The sequence below is a fragment of the Ostrinia furnacalis genome, unplaced genomic scaffold, assembly GCF_004193835.3.
Source record: "Ostrinia furnacalis isolate ACB-3 unplaced genomic scaffold, ASM419383v2 OfSCF0963, whole genome shotgun sequence".
Lineage (NCBI taxonomy): Eukaryota > Metazoa > Arthropoda > Insecta > Lepidoptera > Crambidae > Ostrinia > Ostrinia furnacalis.
Window position 1 is genome coordinate 489490 of NW_021131202.1, and position 22942 is coordinate 512431.

At 35.2% G+C, this 22942-nt stretch overlaps 1 protein-coding gene across 2 annotated transcripts in view; it reads right to left on the reverse strand.

Annotated features, from left to right (window-relative positions):
• scalloped (TEA domain transcription factor 1 homolog scalloped) overlaps window positions 1-22942 on the reverse strand; it is an 84539-nt gene that overhangs the window by 55386 nt on the left and 6211 nt on the right. Inside the window, exon 2 of one of the 2 annotated variants that reach the window (XM_028301650.1) lies at window positions 14686-14762. The exons of the other annotated variant lie outside the window; for it this stretch is intronic. Within the exon in view, the coding sequence (XP_028157451.1) occupies window positions 14686-14719 (34 nt within the window). The 5' untranslated portion in view covers window positions 14720-14762. The remainder of the gene's footprint in view (window positions 1-14685; window positions 14763-22942) is intronic. 2 annotated transcript variants of the gene reach the window in all.

The following is a 22942-nucleotide window of genomic DNA, read 5'->3' on the forward strand; positions in this document are numbered from 1 at the left end:
AGATTTGACAAAAAGTATGCATGTTTATAAATAGTTGGATTTACTGATACCTCATTTTCCTTCATCTCATTTATAAATAAGTGTATGTATTTCTTTCTAAAATCTTACTGTAGCGTGTATTTTGCCTGTAAGTTAAGTATGCCTTTCTTATCAGCACTTTGTATATAGTTGTATGCTTTGCAAAACTACCTGAAGCGTGGCAACAGTACACTGTTTCTTTTTATCTATTTTATTCAATATGATTGCACGCTCAAAATACAATAGTGTATTCAAGAATTTAATAGCGCATTGTGGAACCTATAAAATAAGAAATAATATGCCTATTATTTGAACAGCCAAGTTATCGCTACATTGCTAGAAAGTAATGAAATAGCAAGGTTTTTATTAGTCTAAAGTTTCAACATTAAAATAGAAAGACCAACATTTTACCAGCTTGGAAATTGTGTCTCAAAAGAAACGTTAATTAAACTATCGAGAATGAGACAATAAGTAGATAACAATAAAACTTCATAAGCCTTAGATCCAAATGCTTTGATCATAAGTATCAATCAATTTATTTTCAAAAATTAAACAGGAATATCGATCAAAAAATCGTATCCAGATTTGAACAAAAGCTCTATTAATCTATTTCTTGATAAAAGCACCGGCCCGTATAAAACGGAACAAGGCATAATTTTATCGTGGGTCCACAATCGTAAGGCTACTGTTACGACAGCGTGCGCCCGCGCAACCGGTTTGACCGCTTCCACTACCGAAACGGCGCCAATCATAGCCTTAACGCGGCTTAACACGACCGGGGTATGGTATAATAGCAACATTTAACTCTATTATTTTATCTGGAGGTACTCAGGAGGGAGTTTTCTCAGCTTGCTATATTTTTGGGATAGAAATCAAGGTAGAGCTTATCTTATGGCTATTTTTAATTAGAGTTAAACAGAGAAGAACGACTGACGAGACTGAAAAACTGATGAGAGAACTGTTCTTTTCCGCTTTTCTCTATTTCTATTTATCTAGTAAAAAGTCTCATATACCAGAGACACAAAATAAAATTATACATCATACATTCTATGAGAGTATTTTTTTCAACGATTTAGTTGCCTTGTGTGATGCCTAATTTTACGAGTATATTGTAAGCGTAGGTGATAATTCCAAAATTAGCTTCGAGTTTTCCCTGAAAGTATTTTTATTCGACAAAGCTTATTCTCCTCCCCTCTTATTATGCCTACATATTCATAGCGTAGGTGATAATTCCAAAATTATCATTGAGCTTTCTTAGAAATGTTAGTTCGAGAAATATCAAATTGATAAAGTAATCTCCAGCTACGTAATCAATCATTTACGTATTGTGCATAATATCATAATTACTGTTACTGTTGATATTTATTTATCTTCGGGCTGTGAGATAATGGAAAAGTATGATTAACGTAATAAGTTTTACTGTTTCGATTTCACTTAATTGGAGAAAGATATTTAGAATTAATCAGATTGCTTTTAAGAAAAATACATGATGGAGGCATCTCAGGTAGGGAGGCCTTTCAATTTAAGAAAACTTAGCTTTTTTTATCCGAAATGGAGAAGTTCTTTGCTTGCATATCATCTAATGGAAAGGATTAGCCAGGCCGAAGCTAATTTCACAATTCTTCAGTAGTAAAAGTAATCCTTAACTATAAAAGAATTGGCTATAAAGGAATATGTACTTCCAAATTATGACATTGTCTAAGAGCCACACAATCCAGCTGACATAAAACTTCATATGCCCCATCGCTTTCGCTCAGTTCCTTATCAGCCCAAACATAATTAATTTCTTATCAGTCAGCAGTCGCGTAGTCGTCTCACGGCTGGCACATGTGGAATGACTGTGACAAATCGCAACATGTGCAATAGAGCTGTATTGGATAGTCGAGTTCGGATACGGATATTTTAATATTATTTGTTGGTTTAACTTTCCCCGGGACAAACATGGCCTTCACTCGTTGGGTTTTTTAGTGGTCGAGCTGTACATATATCCTAACTATACAAGAGTTGCAACGGTAGGAGAAGGCAACGACAGGTGGGAATAGTCCCGTATTCTTTTGTAGTGTAAGTAATTTTATATTACCATTATTACTTTCTTCTTTCTAAGCATCTCTTCATTTTTATTTTCCACTTGAAGTTAACGCTGTAGAATATTTGGTTTGAACACCATTTCTAGGTCTTTTGCTCCTGGTAACCGCAAGAGAGAAAGAAGAGAGATTAAGGAGAATCTTGCAGTGGATACTGAAATGACGTGATGATGATTAATCATCAATCAATAATGTCAGATGGGTATAAAATCTTACATGAGTTACTTTCAACATAAACGAATCCAATGAATTTACTGATAAGGTAAATTATTGATTGAATTCAGCGTTAAAGCGTTCAATTCTCAAGCAAGTGGTGCAAAGTGTATCTTGAATGAAGTGTCTGGGATCATACTCCGCACGCCGCAAATGTTCCATGGCGGAATGTCAAGACGGTAAAGTCTGTTGTGGCTTGCTAACACTAAGATTATTTAGGTTAAACACTCCCATGAGTGTTTCTATCACTTTAACTACTATATCAGTAGATAATTGCATTGGATTCTGTCATATTATTTCAGGTTATGAATAAAATATTTAAATACAGCGGATGTGTTTTCCACTGTATTAAAGTTACATTGTTTAAATAGTCTTTTCTGTAGTAAGCTATTCTATGTATTTCAGCTATAATAGTGTAATGTTTCATTAAAATAAGTCCAGTAGTGAGTTTCTGTTCTTGTTAAATAAAATATACTTGATTTTAGTAGTCCTAGGGTAAGCCTACCTATATTTTCCTCTACCTATATTTTTGGTAACGTTTCCCAATATTCCTACTAAATGGGAAAATTTTTGACCTAGGGATATTTCCCGGGATCGGCACATCTCTAAGAATACCTAATATGACGTCGATAAGAAAAAGTAAATATAACCTTGAATACGTACAAGTTAACTCAATGCGAATTGTTTACGAAACCCACCGGACAACAGCAATGGAAATATTTTTACGACTATTATTAAAGATAGTATTTAAACAATTTGCAGTCAGGTATGAACGTTTGAATAGCAATGTCAAACGGCTTATGTAACAAAAACTGGCCGGCTGAAAATAGATCGCGTGGAATTATACTTTATTTTAGCAGGCAATTAAACTTGAGTGTGTATTTTAAAACAACTTTTAATTCGTAACGATCGTTTGACAAATCAGACCACTTAAAATTATGATCATGTATTGAGATTTCTGATACCCTTCACTTTTGTTTTCAGTTATTTTTATGCAGCTTTCAGTCTAAAAGCATATCTACGAACTAGCAATTCCAATATTACTACACCCAAGCTTTCATTGATATAATAGTTTTCCAGTGTAGGTACATCTTCATTAATACCAAGCCACGTGCAAATTGTGGATAATTCTACGTATCTGTGCGTGTTGCTATACTATCATATTTATAAATCATTTCATTTCTAGTTTATAGCCGATCCCGTGCCAAGTCTAGCATCCTTACGATCACGATCACCCTGTTTTGTCACGGATCCAAACAAATTGGGGGATTTTTCAATTTTGTAAAACACACAAAATTCATAAAAACAAGCTAAAAATTATTTTGTGTTGCGTGTATCATCATCATTTTAAATACTAATATTACAACATCGTAAGGAAAACTTATAATGTAAAGTCCTCGTAGTATTTATTAATGAAACAACTGTATTTAAATGTGGCAAGAAGGTGGTACTATGAATGGCGAGATCTAATTTGAATGCGCATTGATATGATTGAAAATTTGATTCGATGTAATATGTAGGAGGGATTGCTTTGTGTTGGCAATAATGATATTCGCCGTTAATACTTTCGCTGCATCTTATGCCACTTAATTTTCTCGTATTGTTCTACAACTGAGCTGTCAGTGTCTTAACGATGCAGTCGTCACGTTACTTGGTGCGCGACGATCATTGTACAAATAACAAATTGCTTCCTTTGTGAATTTTTTATTAATCGCCGCTGTGATCCGATTATCCAACTGTTGGCAGCGGCCAATATATCTTCTCTCACGCTGAAATTATCGCGTGTATTGGTGCCAATAGATGCCTGATTGATGGCTGGCCCGCCGGGCATTTATCCATACGCGAAAGAGTGTAGGCGTATCAAAACGAGGCGAAAGTGCCTCCGAACCACTTCCTGCGAAGGCCGAAATTGGCTGAGAGCATGACAGGCCGGCCACTGAAAATTGCGTGCGTGTTGGAAATTGCATCTATCAAAATTTAGGAGCGGGTAATCGCCGATACGGCCCGCGGGCGCGCACCTGCGGGCGCGATTCATTCATGAGATCGGGCAAATGAAGCGGCGAGAGGTCGAGAACAATCCGCGTCGGATAATAACAGTTGGGTTTTCTTAGAAACAGTACAGCGTGGAGGCTTCGGCGGAGGGAGTGTTTGCGTCCCGTTCGCTCGCTGGGCGGGTGAGCGAGAGCGCGGGGGCGGGGCGAGCGCCGCGGAGGCGTCCGCTGCCCGCGCTGCACTCGCTGCAACTTCCCGACTCTTCATTATTATCGCTCGTCAAAGACTCGGGTTCACTGTCAGATAAACGGGCCTCGCGAACACTCAAAAGGTTTAATGAACTATAGCGCCGATTTAGGCTGATCACTGTTGGAGCATCAATTTGGGCATTTCGGGAGAGCACAGCCTATCTGTAATCCAGATCAAGGTAGTAGCCAGAATAGATAAAGACATAAGCGCCGAATAGGTTTAAGGCCATTTTAGAAGCGTATGGCACAAAGCGCTGGTTTTGTTACGGCAGCCGATGGTGAGACGTTTATAAATCATACTTTTATAGTTATTCTTAGCGATAAAGTTGACGTTTCTAACTCGGATGGCTGCGCGTGCGCCTCGGGCCGATCGAATGCGGCTTTGCGTTTTGCTACGCCTAAAGCGAAACTAAATTTTAAACAATAAGTTAGTTATCAAATTAATGCAATTGTGAGAAGATAACGAAAGCAATAAAGTTTTTTACAAGATTAATGTTGAAATTGTTAGAACTTTTTACATCATTTAATAATCGGTAAGGTCCTCGGTCAAGTAATAAACTTGTTTTATCAGCTAGGTTCGGCTGCATAGTATTTAAAACGGTGATTAAAATTACAACATTGTGTCTTTGTTTGAGACTCATACTCTGGATGATTACATTTTCTCATAGCTGGGCACCGTTAATCAAATAGTTAACTTCGTTAATCGTTAAACCGTTAATAAAAAAATTAACTTCGTTAAACGTTAAAACGTTACATTTCGCAACATTTAACGCAAGTTAACGTTAATCGTTAATCCGTTAACAAATGATAATAAAACGAAATAAATAATTGTATGCAAGGTTCAAATAATTTCGAAAGCTTGTATCGCGCATGGAATTTATTCCTCTTTTATGTTTGCGCTACAAGCTTTCGAAATTATTTGAACCTTGCATAAGTACAATAATTTTTTTCGTTTTAGTACAACTGCATTTCAGAATAAAAGCTTGTTTTTAAAAAAGTTTTTTAATTATTATAATTTTATTTTACACTTTTTAGTAGGTATGTATCTTAATCTCAGAGCCTTGGTTCAATTACATTACAATTTAACACCAAAGTGCTCGAAAAGACAAATCCAGGAAACCCAAACTCGATAAGTTTTCACCGTTTCGTTTAGGAATTCCTATGGCCACCTCCTGACTCCATCATCAGGACCCTGGACATCATCTAGTACTAAAGTGCTCGAAAAGACAAATCCAACGAACTCAAATTCGATGCGATGCCGCCGTTTCATTTAGGAGTTCCTATGGCCACCTCATGACTCCATCATCAGACCAGCTCAATGGTACCATAACATTTCATTGTCATCGTACTTACATAAGTATACCAAGGATGATGGGCAAATTGGGCGTTAAACCAACAGAAACAAAAAGTATACTAAATTAAAGCTTAGTACTAGTACTTCATTTCATAGTATGACAACAACCCTGTAATACGCGGGGATACCGAGATAGAGGTCGTTGAATATGCAAAGTTTCCATAGTATTTCACATCACATTAGGGTAATAAAAATAATATTAGGTCAATTAGATTGCTTTTATCGATCATATTGAGAGTATTGTATCATATCTTACTATCGATTCTATCGATTTAGTAAGTATGTATACCGAATAATTCATAATCGATTATTCGATTGCAATAATCGATTATATTGCTGAAAATAAGGAATTGAATTAACAATAAAATTATAGTAATGAAGGTAATCAACAAAATCGATTAATCGAATTGTTAATCGATAAATCGTTATTTGGCAATATCGAGTAATAATCGATCCGTGATCGATTATGCGACAACACTACAACTTAACTGGTAGAAATCCCATTGAAAAATGACTGTGTTCATGTCATTTCTCTAAATGGTACCTGGGTATGGTCCTACGCTTATAATGTAGAACATGGTTTAAATATACCATTTGTTGGCCCCACTCCTGAACTGTTGGACATAATAATGGATAAATAACTTAATGTATTTAAAATGTAAGTAGATAAGTATATTACTTAATAATATTTTTTGTTTGCGCAATAAAGCACCTATTACTATTACACATTATGTCAATTTCCAAGCAAACCCGGGAGTTTTTGGTAGTTATTTATATGAAAATATAGTTCTGATATTAACTCCTAACAAATAATAGTAGTTACATTTCTGTTGGTTTTACGCCCAGATTCCATAGAAAAGTGCCCATCATCCTTTCAGCTCAATCAGTTCAGGAAAACTGGTCTTAAATTCAGTTTCAAGAGTTGTCCCACACATATCAAGTGTTGTTAGTGATCTGGTTACAAAAACTGTTGTTTTGGGTTCTGGAAGTTCTGGAAGCCCTAACGTACCTACGCGAACGCGTTTTTCTAGCGTTTTTCAGCGTGCCTGCTGTATCTTTTTGGTAAATAGTAGGTACTGGATTAACGATTAACGGACTTAGGATAATTTAACGGAAGTTAACGAGTCCGTTAACATTTTTTAAAGTTAACTTAAAAGTTAATCCGTTAATAGAAATGTTAACTTCGTTAATTAACGATTAACGGATTAACGAGTTAATGCCCAGCTATGCATTTTCTATTCTTAATGATCAACTTTCAAGTGTAACATATAGATAAACACCAAATTACTTCCCGTTCAATCCACTCTACTATTTACCCAATCAAATCCGCCTCCAATTTGTAAACGACAAAAAATGCCTTCAGAACGGAACGAGAAACAAATCATGTTACAAATAACCGCGTAAGTTGATTATCTAATGTATTCAAATTGGCCTCTATTTATATTCCTGCCGTAGTCTCCACGCGAATCATACTTGAGTCACGGGCTTTGGCGCCAAACCGCTCGTCAACGAATCTCACACCGATGTACAGTCGGCGTCAAATACATAGTTTGAGATATCCAAAGTGGCCAAAAAGTTGACATATTCCAATTAGGTATGGCAAAGACGTTTTTAGCCTCAGATCATGACACCCAAAGTGGCCAAAAAGCTGACAACACAGCCATTTTCCAATTGTAGGAAAGACGTGTTGCGAATTTTTTAGCGTCAAATAGTTAGCTATATCCAAAGTGGCCAAAAAGTTGACAACACAACCATAGACGTATTGCGAACTTTAAAGGCTGGGTTGCACCATCTTACTTTAACTTTAACAAAAGTCGAAATTCTGTCAAATTCCATACAAAATACGCCAGTTATCGTTATAGCCACGGTTAAAGTTGATAGTGCAACTCAGCCAAAGTGTTAAATAGTTCGTATCACTCAAAGTGGTCAAAAAGTTGACCACACAACCAAATTACAAGACGTGTTGCGAACTTTTTGGCATACTTTGGGTGTCATGGACTATTTGACAGCAGTACAGCACATCAAACTACATACTCGTACCTACTATGGTATGATTTATGTGGTTCAAATAGAAATATGTAATTTGCAATTAGTTTGTGATGTCGAGTGTACACCGCACCGGAAAGTTTGGTTAAATAGATCATCCATTGACGTATGAGAAATAGGAATAGTTGACATGAAGATGATCAAAATGTACATGTAAATATGTGCTTATTGCAAAATAGCTCTTTTTAAAACCTCACAAGATGCTGCATAGCTTAATATGCTGTCGTCAGTGCACAATATGCCAGAAGTGTTTTTCACCAACTTATTATAATAAAATAATTCTAACGCTCTCAAATGATGTGTTAATTGATTTATCCTCCAAATTAAATTCTAATAACTCTTGATAGAAGTTTATTACTAACATTAATTTCATACAAATTAAAGTGCACATTATATTATTTAACCATTACTATGATAAGTCGTTATTAATTATAATACATTTAGTACAATCAATCGCAGCGTAGGATTTAAACTATGTAGCTGTGTGCTTTTTTGAGGTTCAGAGCCTATTGCTTGAGGTTGAGAGCCATCTGCGTTTACCTATTGCCCGGTGAAGCTGAGAAAGTCACTCATGGCTATCAGCACAGTCAGTCCGAAAAAGCTGTGTGCTTTTTATTTACATAATACGATCCTGGTTTAAAATAAAACGTTTTATTGGCATGATTTTAGACAAAATCTATCTAATATATTCAAACTAAATAAAAAGAACTTGTTAATTGATCATAATTACCATTCTGGTTTAAGAGAGTTTAATATTGATAATACTACAACAGGTAGAGTCATTAGAAGTAAGGTAGCGACAAACCACACGATGATTCATCTTGAATTTTAAAGCGATTTAAAATCATACGTGATTATGTAAATTAGGTTTCCAACTGTTATTATTATCTCTATGAATGTCACTATTGTGGTTTGTTTAAAGTTCTCTAGAATACATTGATACAAAACTTTGGTAGAGTCTGATTAAGGTCCGACAGGTGTCTAGGATTTGATGTTCAAACTCAAATGTAAAGGTAAGTTTTCATTGTGGAAACTACGAGAACTTTAGGATATTTCAGTGTCTCTACCCTATAGTCATTATACGGTTCTGAGGTGAGCTCTACCCGCAGTCATGTCAGTGTGTTCAAAGCCCATTTTGATGAATACCTTCTAATAAATAATGCCAATATCTTGATCAGAAACATTTAACCTTAATGTAGAGTCAAAGCTTTCATCTTTATACAGCTGGAATTGCATCATTAAAATGGAACTTTACCTAGTATAATGAGTTCAGGTTACTATGAGAAATAGATCTAGGAGACAAAAACATATCAAAGTAACGGCATCTAAAAACGATAAGACAAAAGCTTCTAACTATCAACTAAAGATGACACTAAAGATAAAAACGGTCACAGTAAATAACCAATCGAATTCGCAGTCCGTTGCAAAACACACCAAACCGGAATGAGCGTAAAGGTAGACACGAAAAGAAATAAAAAACTTTTCCTCAAAATTATAGAGTGATGCTCGCAAAATGGTTTCGGAGGAGAAGCATTAGCGGGGCATAATTGGCCAATCAATCGACAGCCGAACAAACACTGTGAGTAATTAACAAAAGTGCGAATGGTGAGAATTGCTAGCTATTTATATGCTTTAACAGATGGGCGATGGTTTATAAACGATGTAGTTGAGTAACAGAGGAAAATTTACAAGATTTTCAAGAAATAATTATCTCCTGGCTCACTTTTTTTAAACTCAATCAAATCACTATCCGAGCTGTTAGCACTTGCACTTTCTGTTATTTTCTATTGATGGATATTATAGTGTGTAAGCTGCTTTAATTTAGATAAAACTGGACATACAGTTCATTGGACTATTAAGAATTTGCAATTTGGTATGTATGTTACGGTTAATGTGATGAATTGAAAATTATTAATAATAACCGGTTATTATGAATAATTACAGACAGTCGCGGTAAAAGTGATAAATTAATCACATTTAACAGTGATTATTTAATAATTCAACCTTAGTACTAACAAATTTCTTAAAAGAGAACAACATCTTGTGTACGTGCTCGTGTACAGCCAAACTTTTGAACGTTTTGATACCATATATTAATATAATTTGGCATAATGAGTTTGGAATGTTTCTTGCATAATATTACTTTTCCATTATGCCTATAACACAATGTTTTGATTTAAAGTGAATAATAGGTTAAGGTGCGGCGGGGGTGGCCCTTGGGCCACCCCTAAGCCGCCTATTTAGTTTTATACACACATAAATGACCTCATATTAATCATATTAACCAAATCATGCGGTAATTATTCATAATAACCGGCGATTATTCATAATTTTCACATTTATCACTTTGACCGTAACATGTAGATTAAAAACAAAAGAGCCTATTGAAGAATATCTGCTAATATGTAGTTACATTTAGCGGCATTATTTTTTCAATTCGACGACCTTGCTAAACTAAGATCACCGTTTTTCCCCGCGACGGAAACTACAGCATCGTGAATTCTCTACTTACCTACAGCAATACTCATATTATACCATTCTTACAGTTAGGTAGGCGATGTGTTCAAAAGTTATGAGATTATTTGTCTGCTAATTTAGTTTTTAGAGACCTTGCCGTCGTTATGACCTTGCTAAACTGTGATTGTTTTTCCCTAACGGACGAATGTTATGCCTACTTAAAGTAAAATAGGTAGGCTTTGACTGAATATTAAAAATATTTTACTTGAAGCATGCAGTTTCATTTGAAAAAATCACATCCGGTAAGTATAGGCGCGTAAGTCATCTAATAAAATGACAATGGATTGATGGATATTTGTATATATTTTTGGATATATTAAGACCTTAGACCACAATATAAAATTAATAAAATCCAAGCGAGCAAAATCGTGGTTACAAACCAGTTAACTAATAACCTAGAATTTGTACTTCGTCTAATACTTCCTAGCATATTAAAATGTTATTTCATTAGATAATATAGCCTAAATTTTAAATATGTGCTAATAATAGATCTGACACCTTCACAAAATATTGTAACACAATTTAAGGTCACGTTAATTATCGGTTTAATTATTACATGGACTACTAACGAGATATTGATTGCTCGATGACTTAGCCCTAGGTCGTAGCCATATCTAGGCTTTATTAATTTTCACTCGAAATGTGGATCTATGTGTCACGTAATTACAGCTTGCTATTGCTAATAGTAGGTTAAGTTAGTTAGGCTGAGTTGCACCACCTAACTTTGACTGTAACTTTAACGATAACCGGTGTTATTTTTGTATGGAGTTTGACAGATTTTTGACGTTTGTCAAAGTTAAAGTACGATGGTGCAACCCAGCCTAAATGTTTATTCATCTTATACTCCTGCTAGAAATACGTAAACATGTTTGTTCGAGTAATCTCGGTAACTCTTGGGTAGATAAATAATTTCATCCTAGGACAAAGATATTGCAAAATGTCACTCAGTCTCAGAGAATACCTTATAATTTCAATCTAAAATTTTATAGGTATTAGAATCTAAATGAACATTCAGATCACTATTATAAGCAAACGATGGTGGTTAATTAAGTGCATAGATAGAGGATTTGACTCCTTCACCGATCCCAGATATCAGAAGGAACTCTACATTTTAGTAAGTACGTTCTGTGGTCAAATGGCAAACTAAGCCTGTTGACCCATGAATGTGATAAAGTCTGACACCAAAGTGCCATAAGTTGTTACAATCCACACGATAGACTCGACTCGACTCCCGGGAGCTTTTATTGATATCGATTAACGATCATAATTATTTCCAGAGCTACGAACGTGGGATTAACTAAGGCTCATGCTTAAAGCTAAATGAGTATAGATGGGTTACGTAAATGGCAATCGGTATAAAGGTTGCGAGTCAACAGGTCAATGCAACAAGTCCTTTGTAAATCGATCACATCACTTATTTATATTCCAGAGAGTCTGCGGAGTGGGCGTTGAGTTTTACCTCCTAGATACTTATCTAAGACTTTAAAGAGCAAACATCTGGTTTAACTAAACTGAGCAGCGAGGAATATTCAAAACCTATCTATACAGGGTGGAATTTTGTAATGCCACCTGGAGGGAAAGTACCTACTCTTAATACTGTAGATAGAAAATTTTACTCAAAGAAAACATTCCTTTATTTTTGAAAAGAAAGAGAACTGCATTCAAAGATTTTCGAAAATTTTTCGTAAATTCACTACCATACCATACAATTCTCTGTAACATAATTAAAATAATTTAAGATTTCATGGTTTTCCTTTCATTTGATTTATCAAGTTTGTTAGAGAGATTTCATTCTTATACTTAACCCTAACGATCGATGTCATAAAAATACAGGGTATCATTTTTAATAGATTTTAGTTGGTTCGATTCCCGGGTGTGGCATTAGCATTTTTGGAAATTTTTGAACGCAGTCCTATTTCTTTAAAAAAATAAAGGAATGTTTTCTTTGAGAAAAAAATTCTATCTACAATATTTAGAGTACTTTCCCTCCAGGTGGCATTACAAAATTCCACCCTGTATAGGTATATTGATTTTAAATAATTATGCAATAAAAAAAACTCATAAAACTCATTTTATTTTTGCAAGTAGGCTTTTAAAAAGCACTTTCACAGTCCCAGTATTAACCCTACCACTGCTTCGGGACAATAAATGTGCCAGTGCTGAAAAACTCAGTCACTATTAGTAATGTAATGATAGATGAGTTTTTGATAATTTTCCACGACTGAGCTTTTGCAAGAATTTTCCACGAATGTAAGCTTCTTAGCTTCGATCATAATTTAGGTTTATTTGATATCATTTGGTAAATAGACGACTGTTTGATTCATTCTACTATCATAGCGGGCAAAAATGTAGTAAATAACATAGTCGGTTCTGCTAGTCTTAAATGACTCTATCTATTATGAGATTTTGATATTGTCATCACCAATAGGTATACTTACTAGGTAATTCGCTAGAATGGTAGTTAACACCTGTGTGAAGTCATTAAGTCTGCTATAATTAGCTTGGCTGCGACTCATTATCACTTCCTAAACATGCTTAATAACTTTAAACAACTGATTAGTCACTAAAGTGTTATCTCAGATAACTACTAACGATTAAGTTTGTGAGATAATCTTTTATAATATAAATGTATGCTCATTTCAGATGAAAAATGTTCTAAAATGTTAGGAAGTTGGTAATAAGATCATTGTTATGATAGCTATTCTGGTATCAATGACACAGATTATTATAAATAACAAAAATGACATCTGAATTTGATAAGATGATGTTGACAAGTCCATATCAGAGCTGTGCTAAAACTGTCGGAAGAAAGCACTTTACTTAGTTCCTTGTTTGTTTACAATAATGCACAATAAAATAGACTAAATGCTGTGCTGTACCTAATTTAAATGCTGTGCTGACCAGTAAACGATCTCCGAACACTTCAACCAATTGAAAAGTATTTATTTATCAATAGTATGACTACGAGGTTTGAGCCTAGTTTCAGAAGGGCCTAAGCCTGCGGCTACAGCTCAATCTGAACTGAATTTAAGTAGTGGGTCTGCGTAAGATGACATATGCAACACTACTACTACTTATTTACTCGCAATTTAGGATACCAAATCAAAAGTCCCGGTTTCATCCGGGAAATGTAAGAAAATTCGAGCACGCTCTATCACCTCCAACTCTGTCACCTATAATCCGCGAACTCCAACAGAGAGACATCACAGAATATCACAAGCAACGGAAAAAAGTAACATAATAACATTATTTATTGTAAATAAACACCATAATCCATTCATGAAAAACATAATTCATGCGCACATTCAACGGAGAGCCGTACGGTGACGTAAGCGACTGTCTATCAGATAGTTCCACGAAAACGATAAGGCGATAAGAAATAGTTAAGAATAACAATAAGGCAAAAAAGATAAGCGTATTATGGAAAATTAGATAGGTATTTTGTTTGACCGTGGAAATGTTTGAGGATACGACTTTGTGTGGGAGTGGTATCTTTTTGGAATGGATTTAGGATCGACAACGTTGGAAGAACGCGATGTAATTTAAATGCTCGAAGAATTTGTTTAGCAATAAGTTCAGGTAAATCAATAAAACTTAAATATTTGTATGCAAAATGCGGTCTAAGATATTATCTTTGTTGAGTTACTGAGACTTCGATATTAAGTCTGTTTTAAAAACAGTCGAAGGTTCTTACTCCGAGGAGGTTAAAACTCTCCTTTTTTAGGAAATGAAAGAAAGAAAGAAAAAATGGGGGGTGTTAAATTAATTAAATTACAATAGCTGAGTGATAGAAGATATAGGTTTGTACTAAACGAATAATAAATAATAATAATAATAACCATAATATGATTGATCTTATTCAATTAATCAATAATAATGGAAATCAGAAGTTGTATCTTGTTTATCATCTACCATAACAAGCAGACGTGTAAGAAATAAATTATGTAGAGTTTTATGAAGTTGACTTTTTATAAGGTTATAAAAACATTTCTTTTTAATTTTTTTTACACCATCGCCTTTTTCTACGACTTCTTACTATACTCGTACCTTTGCTTTGTGACATTGATAAGTTTCTCTCGTAAAATTGTGTTAGTATTTTTTTTAAAAGTATCAATTAACCTAAATAAACAGTACCTAATGACTATAAACCCATCACCAAAGTGAACTGACCGAAAGATCTTGATCATTGGTAAAAATAGTTTTACTTTCTTACCAAGATTAGCGTAGTATCCTGCCGGGTGCATCATCGGTGTATCTTTCACCGGTGTAAACTTTCCATTTGTCACTTACCTATAATAAACAGAACGAATGGTCAACAAATATTAACGTTCAAAAGTATTAAATTATGTAATGGTACCATTATGTACTGAAGTCTGCCACGTAAGTAAAAAGACATGTCATGTCACACACACCATCAAATGTTTTGTGAGTAATGATAAAAGTAGTTCAAAGTATGATTAAAAATGACGAATTGACTTCTTGATTGTAATGTATAGTCACATTGTTGCGATCAGTATAATATTTGTCTAAAATACTATTGTAGTAAAATTGCGCCTTGAAAATTAATCAAAGTCGAAACTATTTTCAATTTCCCAATAAATTTAATAACCTTAAGATTAAATCTGGTTATAGTATACCTACCTAGACTGTCTAGCAGTCTGGCAATAGTACGTTATTATTAGCAATAAAGCACTTGATTAATACAAATTTGAGAGACCGCAGAATGTAATAACAACACGCGTGATCCATGTGTGCACGCACGCACTAAATACAAGATTAAATTCAGAACATGATGTTCTAATTAGGTACGTAGATGTTGGTTATGAATTAAATATTAGTTAGCAAAACTTAGTTCTCATTTTTTTAAATCATAATCTTGGAGTTTGATCGCTGATCAATCTTATTATAAATCAAATCCGACCTCGTATTATTACCACACCAATATACTCGCATAGAGAAGACATCTGTACATGTGCTTATACGTACTAATTATGCCAATATATCGTAATTAATTTTATCAATAAGCGCACATTAGTCACATGAGTGAAATGGTCCAGTTAATCTGAATGCTCGCATGGGCTGCGTTATTCGACATTATTTGCGTCAAATGTGCATGGCATATTCTGAGGGGCCAAAACGCTAGCCCCGCTGCATACTCGGCCCCAGGCATGCGGAGGCGAGCACACGTGCCTGCCTGCTTCGGAATCTGACCAAATGCCCATCGGAGCTCAATTGTTAGCTAAATAGCATTGGCTTATTTACGAGCTGTACTGTTTGCGGCCAGAACAATGTCCAGAGGTGAGAGGTCTCTCGAAAAGGAATGCACTTCTCCACGGCTCGATACCTTACATCTTTATAACATTGCTCAGCACGTTTAGCCACCTCTCGTTTCGGAACTTTATCAACCTAAGAAATATGACTTAAATCGTTAAGCTTGCAACAAAGCCTGTGCCAACACACAAAATAATTTATCCCGTTTAAGTACCTATAGATAATCCTCATAAATAGCAATTTGCGTCGTGACAAACGATCTCTGTTGTGACGCTCAGTTTGGAAATCGCGTATAATGCTGCTATTGTTAATTATACAAGTCACCGCGTCGCTAAACATACGATTTATTGTCAGCAAACTGGAACAACGATACGTCTAGCGTGAGATTTGTGCGGCAGCCGTGTCGCACAACGTTGAATAGTCTAAAACATTGAAAAGATAAGACAAATTATCGTCTTGTCGCAGACGAAAAATTCCCCGCTTAGAAGATTAACTTTCATTATAGTCATCGATGGTTTTTTGTTTTCGTTCAACAGAACTGAATTTCGAATTCTTAATAACGAAGCCGATCGGCTTGTATTTACGTAGCATGTCATTAGATCTGGTTTACGACTTGAAATATCGACGTTTCGACTCTCAACAACGCGGTAACGTCAGTTCCGCGATTGGACGGGGAGATAACGCCATCGGACTTCAGATCTGGACGGGTGGTTTTCGGCCGAAAAACACTCGGCAGCGACCTTACCGTTTTACTAAGTTAACTTTATGCTTTTAACGGAAATTTATCGCGATATCAAATCTGGTGCGGCGATTAAGAAACAATAGGACATTAATAAAAACTCGTCGAGCGAGGCATGAAAACGTTCCGTGCATATGAACACCGCATATCTAAGCTGAGTGCGGGTAGGCAATGCAATAAAAGTTCAGGTTGTTGGTACGTGAAAAAATAGTGCTGGTTACAGGTGTCAAGCGGCGCAGCGTGCTGGGGCTATATATCTCTCAGTAAGCACCGGACAGTGGCAAATAAAACAATGGAACAATGAAATACGCGGGACTGAAGCGCGCCTCCGCTAATGAACTGCCTCGCCGACAAACGTTCTTGGTATTAGAACAAACATTAGATTCTGTTCTATTTCGTGAAAATACTTTGCATTTCACCATTGTGGAATTGGTGATAGAAGGTTAAACCGCGCATTACTCATTTTATTACTTTGGTCACTAAGTAACCATATTTTTTGCAACATTCAAATGTAAACAATAGGTATTGTAAACGTCAGTGAATTACGAGTTATTCGCCGTGATCGCTGACATTTATTATGTCTCGATCGCCCACTCAACATTACAGCTGTGGATAATGTTTTCGAAGTGTGGGTTAAGTTTCATCATAACATAATAAATCTAAGCGATGATCTACATAGTATCTAGTTAACATTTCTATAAGTGGCTAGTATTTTTGGTTTTAGTCTTTATTGAAAAGTCATTGACACTGAAATGGCAATCCCACAAGTATCAAACAGGTTCGTCCGCGGTACATTTCCAGCTATTTTTTTTCAAGTCCACTGACGTTAATTTTCTTCGGTACACAATAAAATAATAATTGCATGTGAATAATTGATGTCGATTCGGAGTCGAGTCACGAGGCTCAAGTGCGTTCGGTCGGCGGGTGCTAGATGAAAAAGCAAGCGAGGTCCAGCGGGAGGTATGCGAGGAATGGAAGGGAGCATCCGGGCGGCTGCGATTGTTGCCAGTTATCACTGAATGTTTTCCACCGGGCATTTTGTGCCGCCACAAAAAACCACATAAAGGGCGGGCGCGGCTCGTTTGAGACGCCGCCCTGTGGGAAAATCGTCGCCAGAAAACTGCGGCGCAAATAAATTATAAACTCTCTCACATGGAACGCGACAACTCTTTATATGAAACGGATAAACCGGGCTTTGTTCCCGTGCTGATCGCGTTTTTGAGCGATGACACGGCCATTGAATTAATTAACAATCCGACTGAACCTGTGCTTTTTCAACGCCAATTCTTTTGTTTTCAATGCTGCTTAATTGGCATAACCACAAAGGTAACATAGCAATGAAATGCTACTAATTTTATGATAGTTATCATCAACGCACATTAGGGTATCATTAACTAACGAAAATGTAATCCGTGAATGGTACTACATTCTAATTCGAACCGTATCAGACAAGACCGAGTCTAGAAACTAGAAAGTGCACGCCCATTTATTTATTTGTCGATCACCGCACTCTGATCGGCCGACGCCGCGCGGCGTGTAGATATCACCTTATCTACAAAGCACATCTGATAAATCGAGATGAGATGGAGAAGCGATTTGTGAACAAACCGGCGGCACAATCGGCTTTGTAAATGTCGCGCGATCACGGCGGGGAATCATTAGCGAAAACGGAGCGCCCGGAATAGATTGACAGCGGGACGATTGCACCGCGGTGATGGATGACGGGCAAGCCGGGTTATTACCGGCTTAATATCCAGGAGAGAATTAGATGAAAAAGACGGAGGAAAAAACCGCGAACATGGCTTAAAATTATGGAGATGATAACGCAGGAAACAAATTCCTCGATATTTTGTAGAGTCTGACTCTACATCTATTCTTATTTTACTCTGACTAACGAAATGAGACACTAAAATTCCGACTTCCGCCACTAAAATGATGCCCACATAAATTGTCCCGAGTTGTACAAATAAAATCGAGTAGACGTCACTGTGGACGCGCCGTGTCGCTCGCATTGAAAACTCGCAGAAAATGCATCGGCGATAAGAAAAAATTCAGTCCGCCGAGCGCATATAAGTACAGCATAGCGACGGTGGCATTCCATGGGGAATACTCCGCATATCGAGACTTAAAGTAACCATTTACCGATTGCAGATACGCCATGGTCGACCAAGTAATCTGGTCAGATCGCTTCACGCGCATACTTGTTGCTACATATCGTCAGTTGCAGGTTCACTTGGGGTAACTGACAAAATACAGTTTTTCAGTAGAGCCGTTTAAAGTTTTTTTTCGTCTTAAATCGGACATAACTTTTTTTCTATTTAACCTTTTTTTGGATCTGTTTTTACAGAAATGCTTGGAATTCTACGCGGTTTTCGATTAAATAAAAAGAATTTATCTAATATGTCTTAGTTAAGGAAATAAATTGCAGTTACACCAATGTATTTTTGTACTTTTGACAGTTACACTAATTTTACACCATACTTTTGGAAAAAACATAGGTCAAATTGATGTAAGTACTGCCCAAATTAAAATAATTTGATGCATTTGCTGGGTTTTGTTTACTTAGTTGCTGTATAATTTATGTAAAAGTATTAAAAAATAAGAGAATTCATGAAAAAAATAACATTTTGTCGTTTTCTTTATTTTTCTTAAAATTTTATTAGAAGTAACTTTTATTTTATTCATTAAAAAATGATAAAAAAGCCACGAAAATCAAGAAAATATGTGTATTTTTTTTTTTAAGACAGAAATATTGAAATAACTAAAGTATTACTGTGAAACTAAGTAATTTCAATATTTTTTTAAGCTTTGACTTACCAATACCGTATTTAGCTCTACGGGGCAACTTAAACTGAAAACAAAATGGATTTAATCTCCCACCTCTTTATAGCAATGTTGAATTAAGGTCATGAGTACTACAACAGTAAAAGTAACAGAGTAACAACAGGTTAATGTTAGCAACGCGCAGTGACACCTAGTTGGCTGGATAGTTTGCTCAATTTCAATAAATGTTTTTGTTGAGCTAACTTTAACTTCTTTAACTGATACTGCTGGTATAATAATAATGTAATATGCCTTAAAACTTTCCAAATTCCTATTTTATTTAATGTTATAAACCTTAGCAAATCAGTGTAATTGCAAAGTTTTGTAGCAAAATTTTTACATTATTACAGATACACCAATTCAACCTGGTAAAATTATTACAATGTCAGTTACACCAAAATTGTGAAGGAAATCTGAAAAGTTCACATCTGAAAATGTCCGTGTAATTGTATTTTTTTTTAAAGCTAGAATTTTTTTACGTATACCATTCGAAAGTGCAGAAAAAACTAAGAAAAACTGTATATTTAACTCAAAAACCGTATTTTGTCAGTTACCCCAAGTGAACCTGCAACTGACGATATAATGTTTAACCTAAATAAGTAAGAAATATTTCTTTTCATAGTGGATAATGAGGTTTCGAGACTGCGTGATTGTCTCCAATTAAACTGTGATTGGTCGATAAGTAGCCCTATTAGCGCGTTACTTTTTTCAATGTGTCGATTCTATAAATAAATTTTTGTGGTTAATAAAAATGGTAATAAAATTACAAACGTTAGTGTTGTCATTAAAGGAGCGAAGTCACAGTTAACGGTTGGTTCTGTCGTGGAATAAAAAAGGTTTGGTCCGGTTGTTTTGTCCTTGTCTGTCGAGGGATATGGGGGAACGGCGGAGCAGGACAGACGTGTGTTTCATTAGGCGCTCTAATGCAAGTTGCGTTTAATTTATCGCGCGACAGCCGCCCGCGCGGGGAACGGCCAACATCAATCTTGCGACTTGAGCCGAGTGGTGCCGTTTTATGCAATCTACGTAATGCAACCGTAAAGCTGTAAAATTATTAATTACGCCCAACTAAATACTGGAACACAATGAAATGCCAGTTTCCAGTTCGTCGCACTTTTGCACCGCACGTGAGATGATGCAAACACGTTTTAAAGCTTCGCATTATTTCTAGATAGCTGGGATTCGTGTCAAAATCGTGACATTTATTTTTTGACAAAATCAGGTTTTAACTCTACCAAGCACATTATTATGTAGATTGTAGAAACAAAATATCTCTAGCGCTACGAATATAGGTAAGCAAGCTTTCGTAGCACGTATAATTTTCTAATCTCCTCTAATTTTTGCTTTGCCCGACGGGGTCCATACTGTCTTATATTATTTTGAACATTCCATTTAACGTGTGGAATAGCAATAAATAATTTGAATTAATGTATTTTATAATCTGGGAAGTAGACACTTGTCTTTGTTTTTATTTGCGATTCAATCTGCCAACAGCGATGTGTTTCCGAAAAGACCGCTCGGCTTCTTCAATAGGCCCGCTAAATTGAGAACACAATGCTCCTCTATTTTTAACTGAGGCAGTTTACGAGCAATTATATTTATTGCAGCGCTTATTAAGCCTAGAGACAAAAACGTACTAATCTGCTAAGAGCGTTTTTGCACGAAACAATTTCTGAGTTGAAACTAGTCGAGTTTTATTTTATTTTGGAACATAAAGTTTATACTGCACGTGGGAAATACATTATGAAACATTGGTTTTCATTTATTACAAAAGTTCATTACTTTTGTTAACGTAACTAATACAACAAGTAGCTTAAACTTTCAGCCGATTCCAATCACATAAGTACATAGTGTTGTTCCTTATAATAATTTGTGTATTACTTATTTAAAAAAACATCTATTATATGAAATGAAATCGATGTAACAATGAATCGAGATCAATTATGTAAACAGGACTAATAATAGAGTGTGAAATTACTTATTATAGACGACGAGAGATTACAGACCGAAGGTAATGGACTGAGACTATAATTATTAAATAATCACATGCGTTTCATTCAACGTTTTTCAACACATTTATGAGGATGAATAACTCAAAATTCATTGATTTAATAATACAGATAACCGACCACAGATTGTTAACATTGACTTCAATGGTTAAATTGGCAGATTTACAAATAAATGTATAAAATGACAAATATGAATTATCAGCTTTGAACATTAATCTACTTATTTTAATTTTTATCAACACTGCTTCAAACGGTGTTAGAAAATTACATGAACCGAAATCCGTAGTCGGCTCAAGATCACGTACTAGAGTGAGTGAAAATCAATATAATTTCAATAAATCGACTACTATTTATCGATTAATGATTAACTATTAACAGATAAACGATTAATCACTTCTCTAACCTGCACGAACTCTATCAAAGCTCTTAAACATTTGATTAGTGAAGTGGACGTTTAGTCATCTCTACATTATAGTAACTTTGATGGTCCCATCTCAATTCATCAACAGTTTGGTGATTAATTTTAGAAAATAGGAAATTGCATATTAACTGGAAGCTACGTAGTGAGTGTATGCAACTATTTTATGACTAAACGTATTAATATGAGCATAATAACTTTTAACGTTTTAGTATGTGATGTTTGAAAAGGCTCTTCCTCGTTATTCTTTTAGTAATAAATAATATAAATACCGAGATAAGATAGGCTCTATAACTTTAAGTAAATAAATGTACCTAAAGAAATGTACGACGAAAGTCTCGCGAGAGTCTCGAGCTGTACCTAGTCACTAATAAAATTGTAAGTTGCAGGCTGTTGCAAGCAGAAGTCAAGTCTCTGTGATTATTAAATAACCATATATTAACATCAATAGATGTATGATAATATTCCATATTTTATGAAAGGCAAAAGTTGGTTGTTACCGAAGCTTCTATGTTACTATGTATTGTTTACACGCGTTTCCGTGATAGTAACAAACTATTTATTTACTGCTATTAAGTAATAGAATTATTCTTATTAATAATAAGCATTGTGTCATTTACAGTTTAAGTATATCAAATCTAAGTAACTAACATTGCAAGTGAACATTTAATAATAGAGTTTAATTCATTGTGATGCCTCTAATACACTATTTATTAATTTGGCGCCTCTAGTCAAGGTTTGTGTAAAACATTACAAAAATTAAAAAACAGACTTTTTGGATGTAACCTACGAAAAATATTATTATAAAAGTTACGATATATCTACGTTAATATTGCGTGTGGGAAGTTTTGATTTCACACGCAACGCTTCGAGCATAAATAAATATGGAAATAAATATTGACATTTACGACTTATTAATATCACTGAATTCTTGAAGAAAGCGCATTTTTAATAACTGCGTACTGCGCATTTAATTCCATAGACCAAATAGTAGTTGGAAATTTACGAGAGCATTAAGTGCTTTCCCAATTTTATTTCAGCTATAAAGTCTATAATAGGTTCATTTGCCTAAATCTGACGCAAGTGGAACCATGACGTTAACGCAATTAGCTCTTAATAATTACGAAAAGTATTTTATAATTAGCTCCAAACCTACATTAGGTTCAATATGTGTGTGAGAAAAATGTTACCAATTAAAAAGTTTTAATTG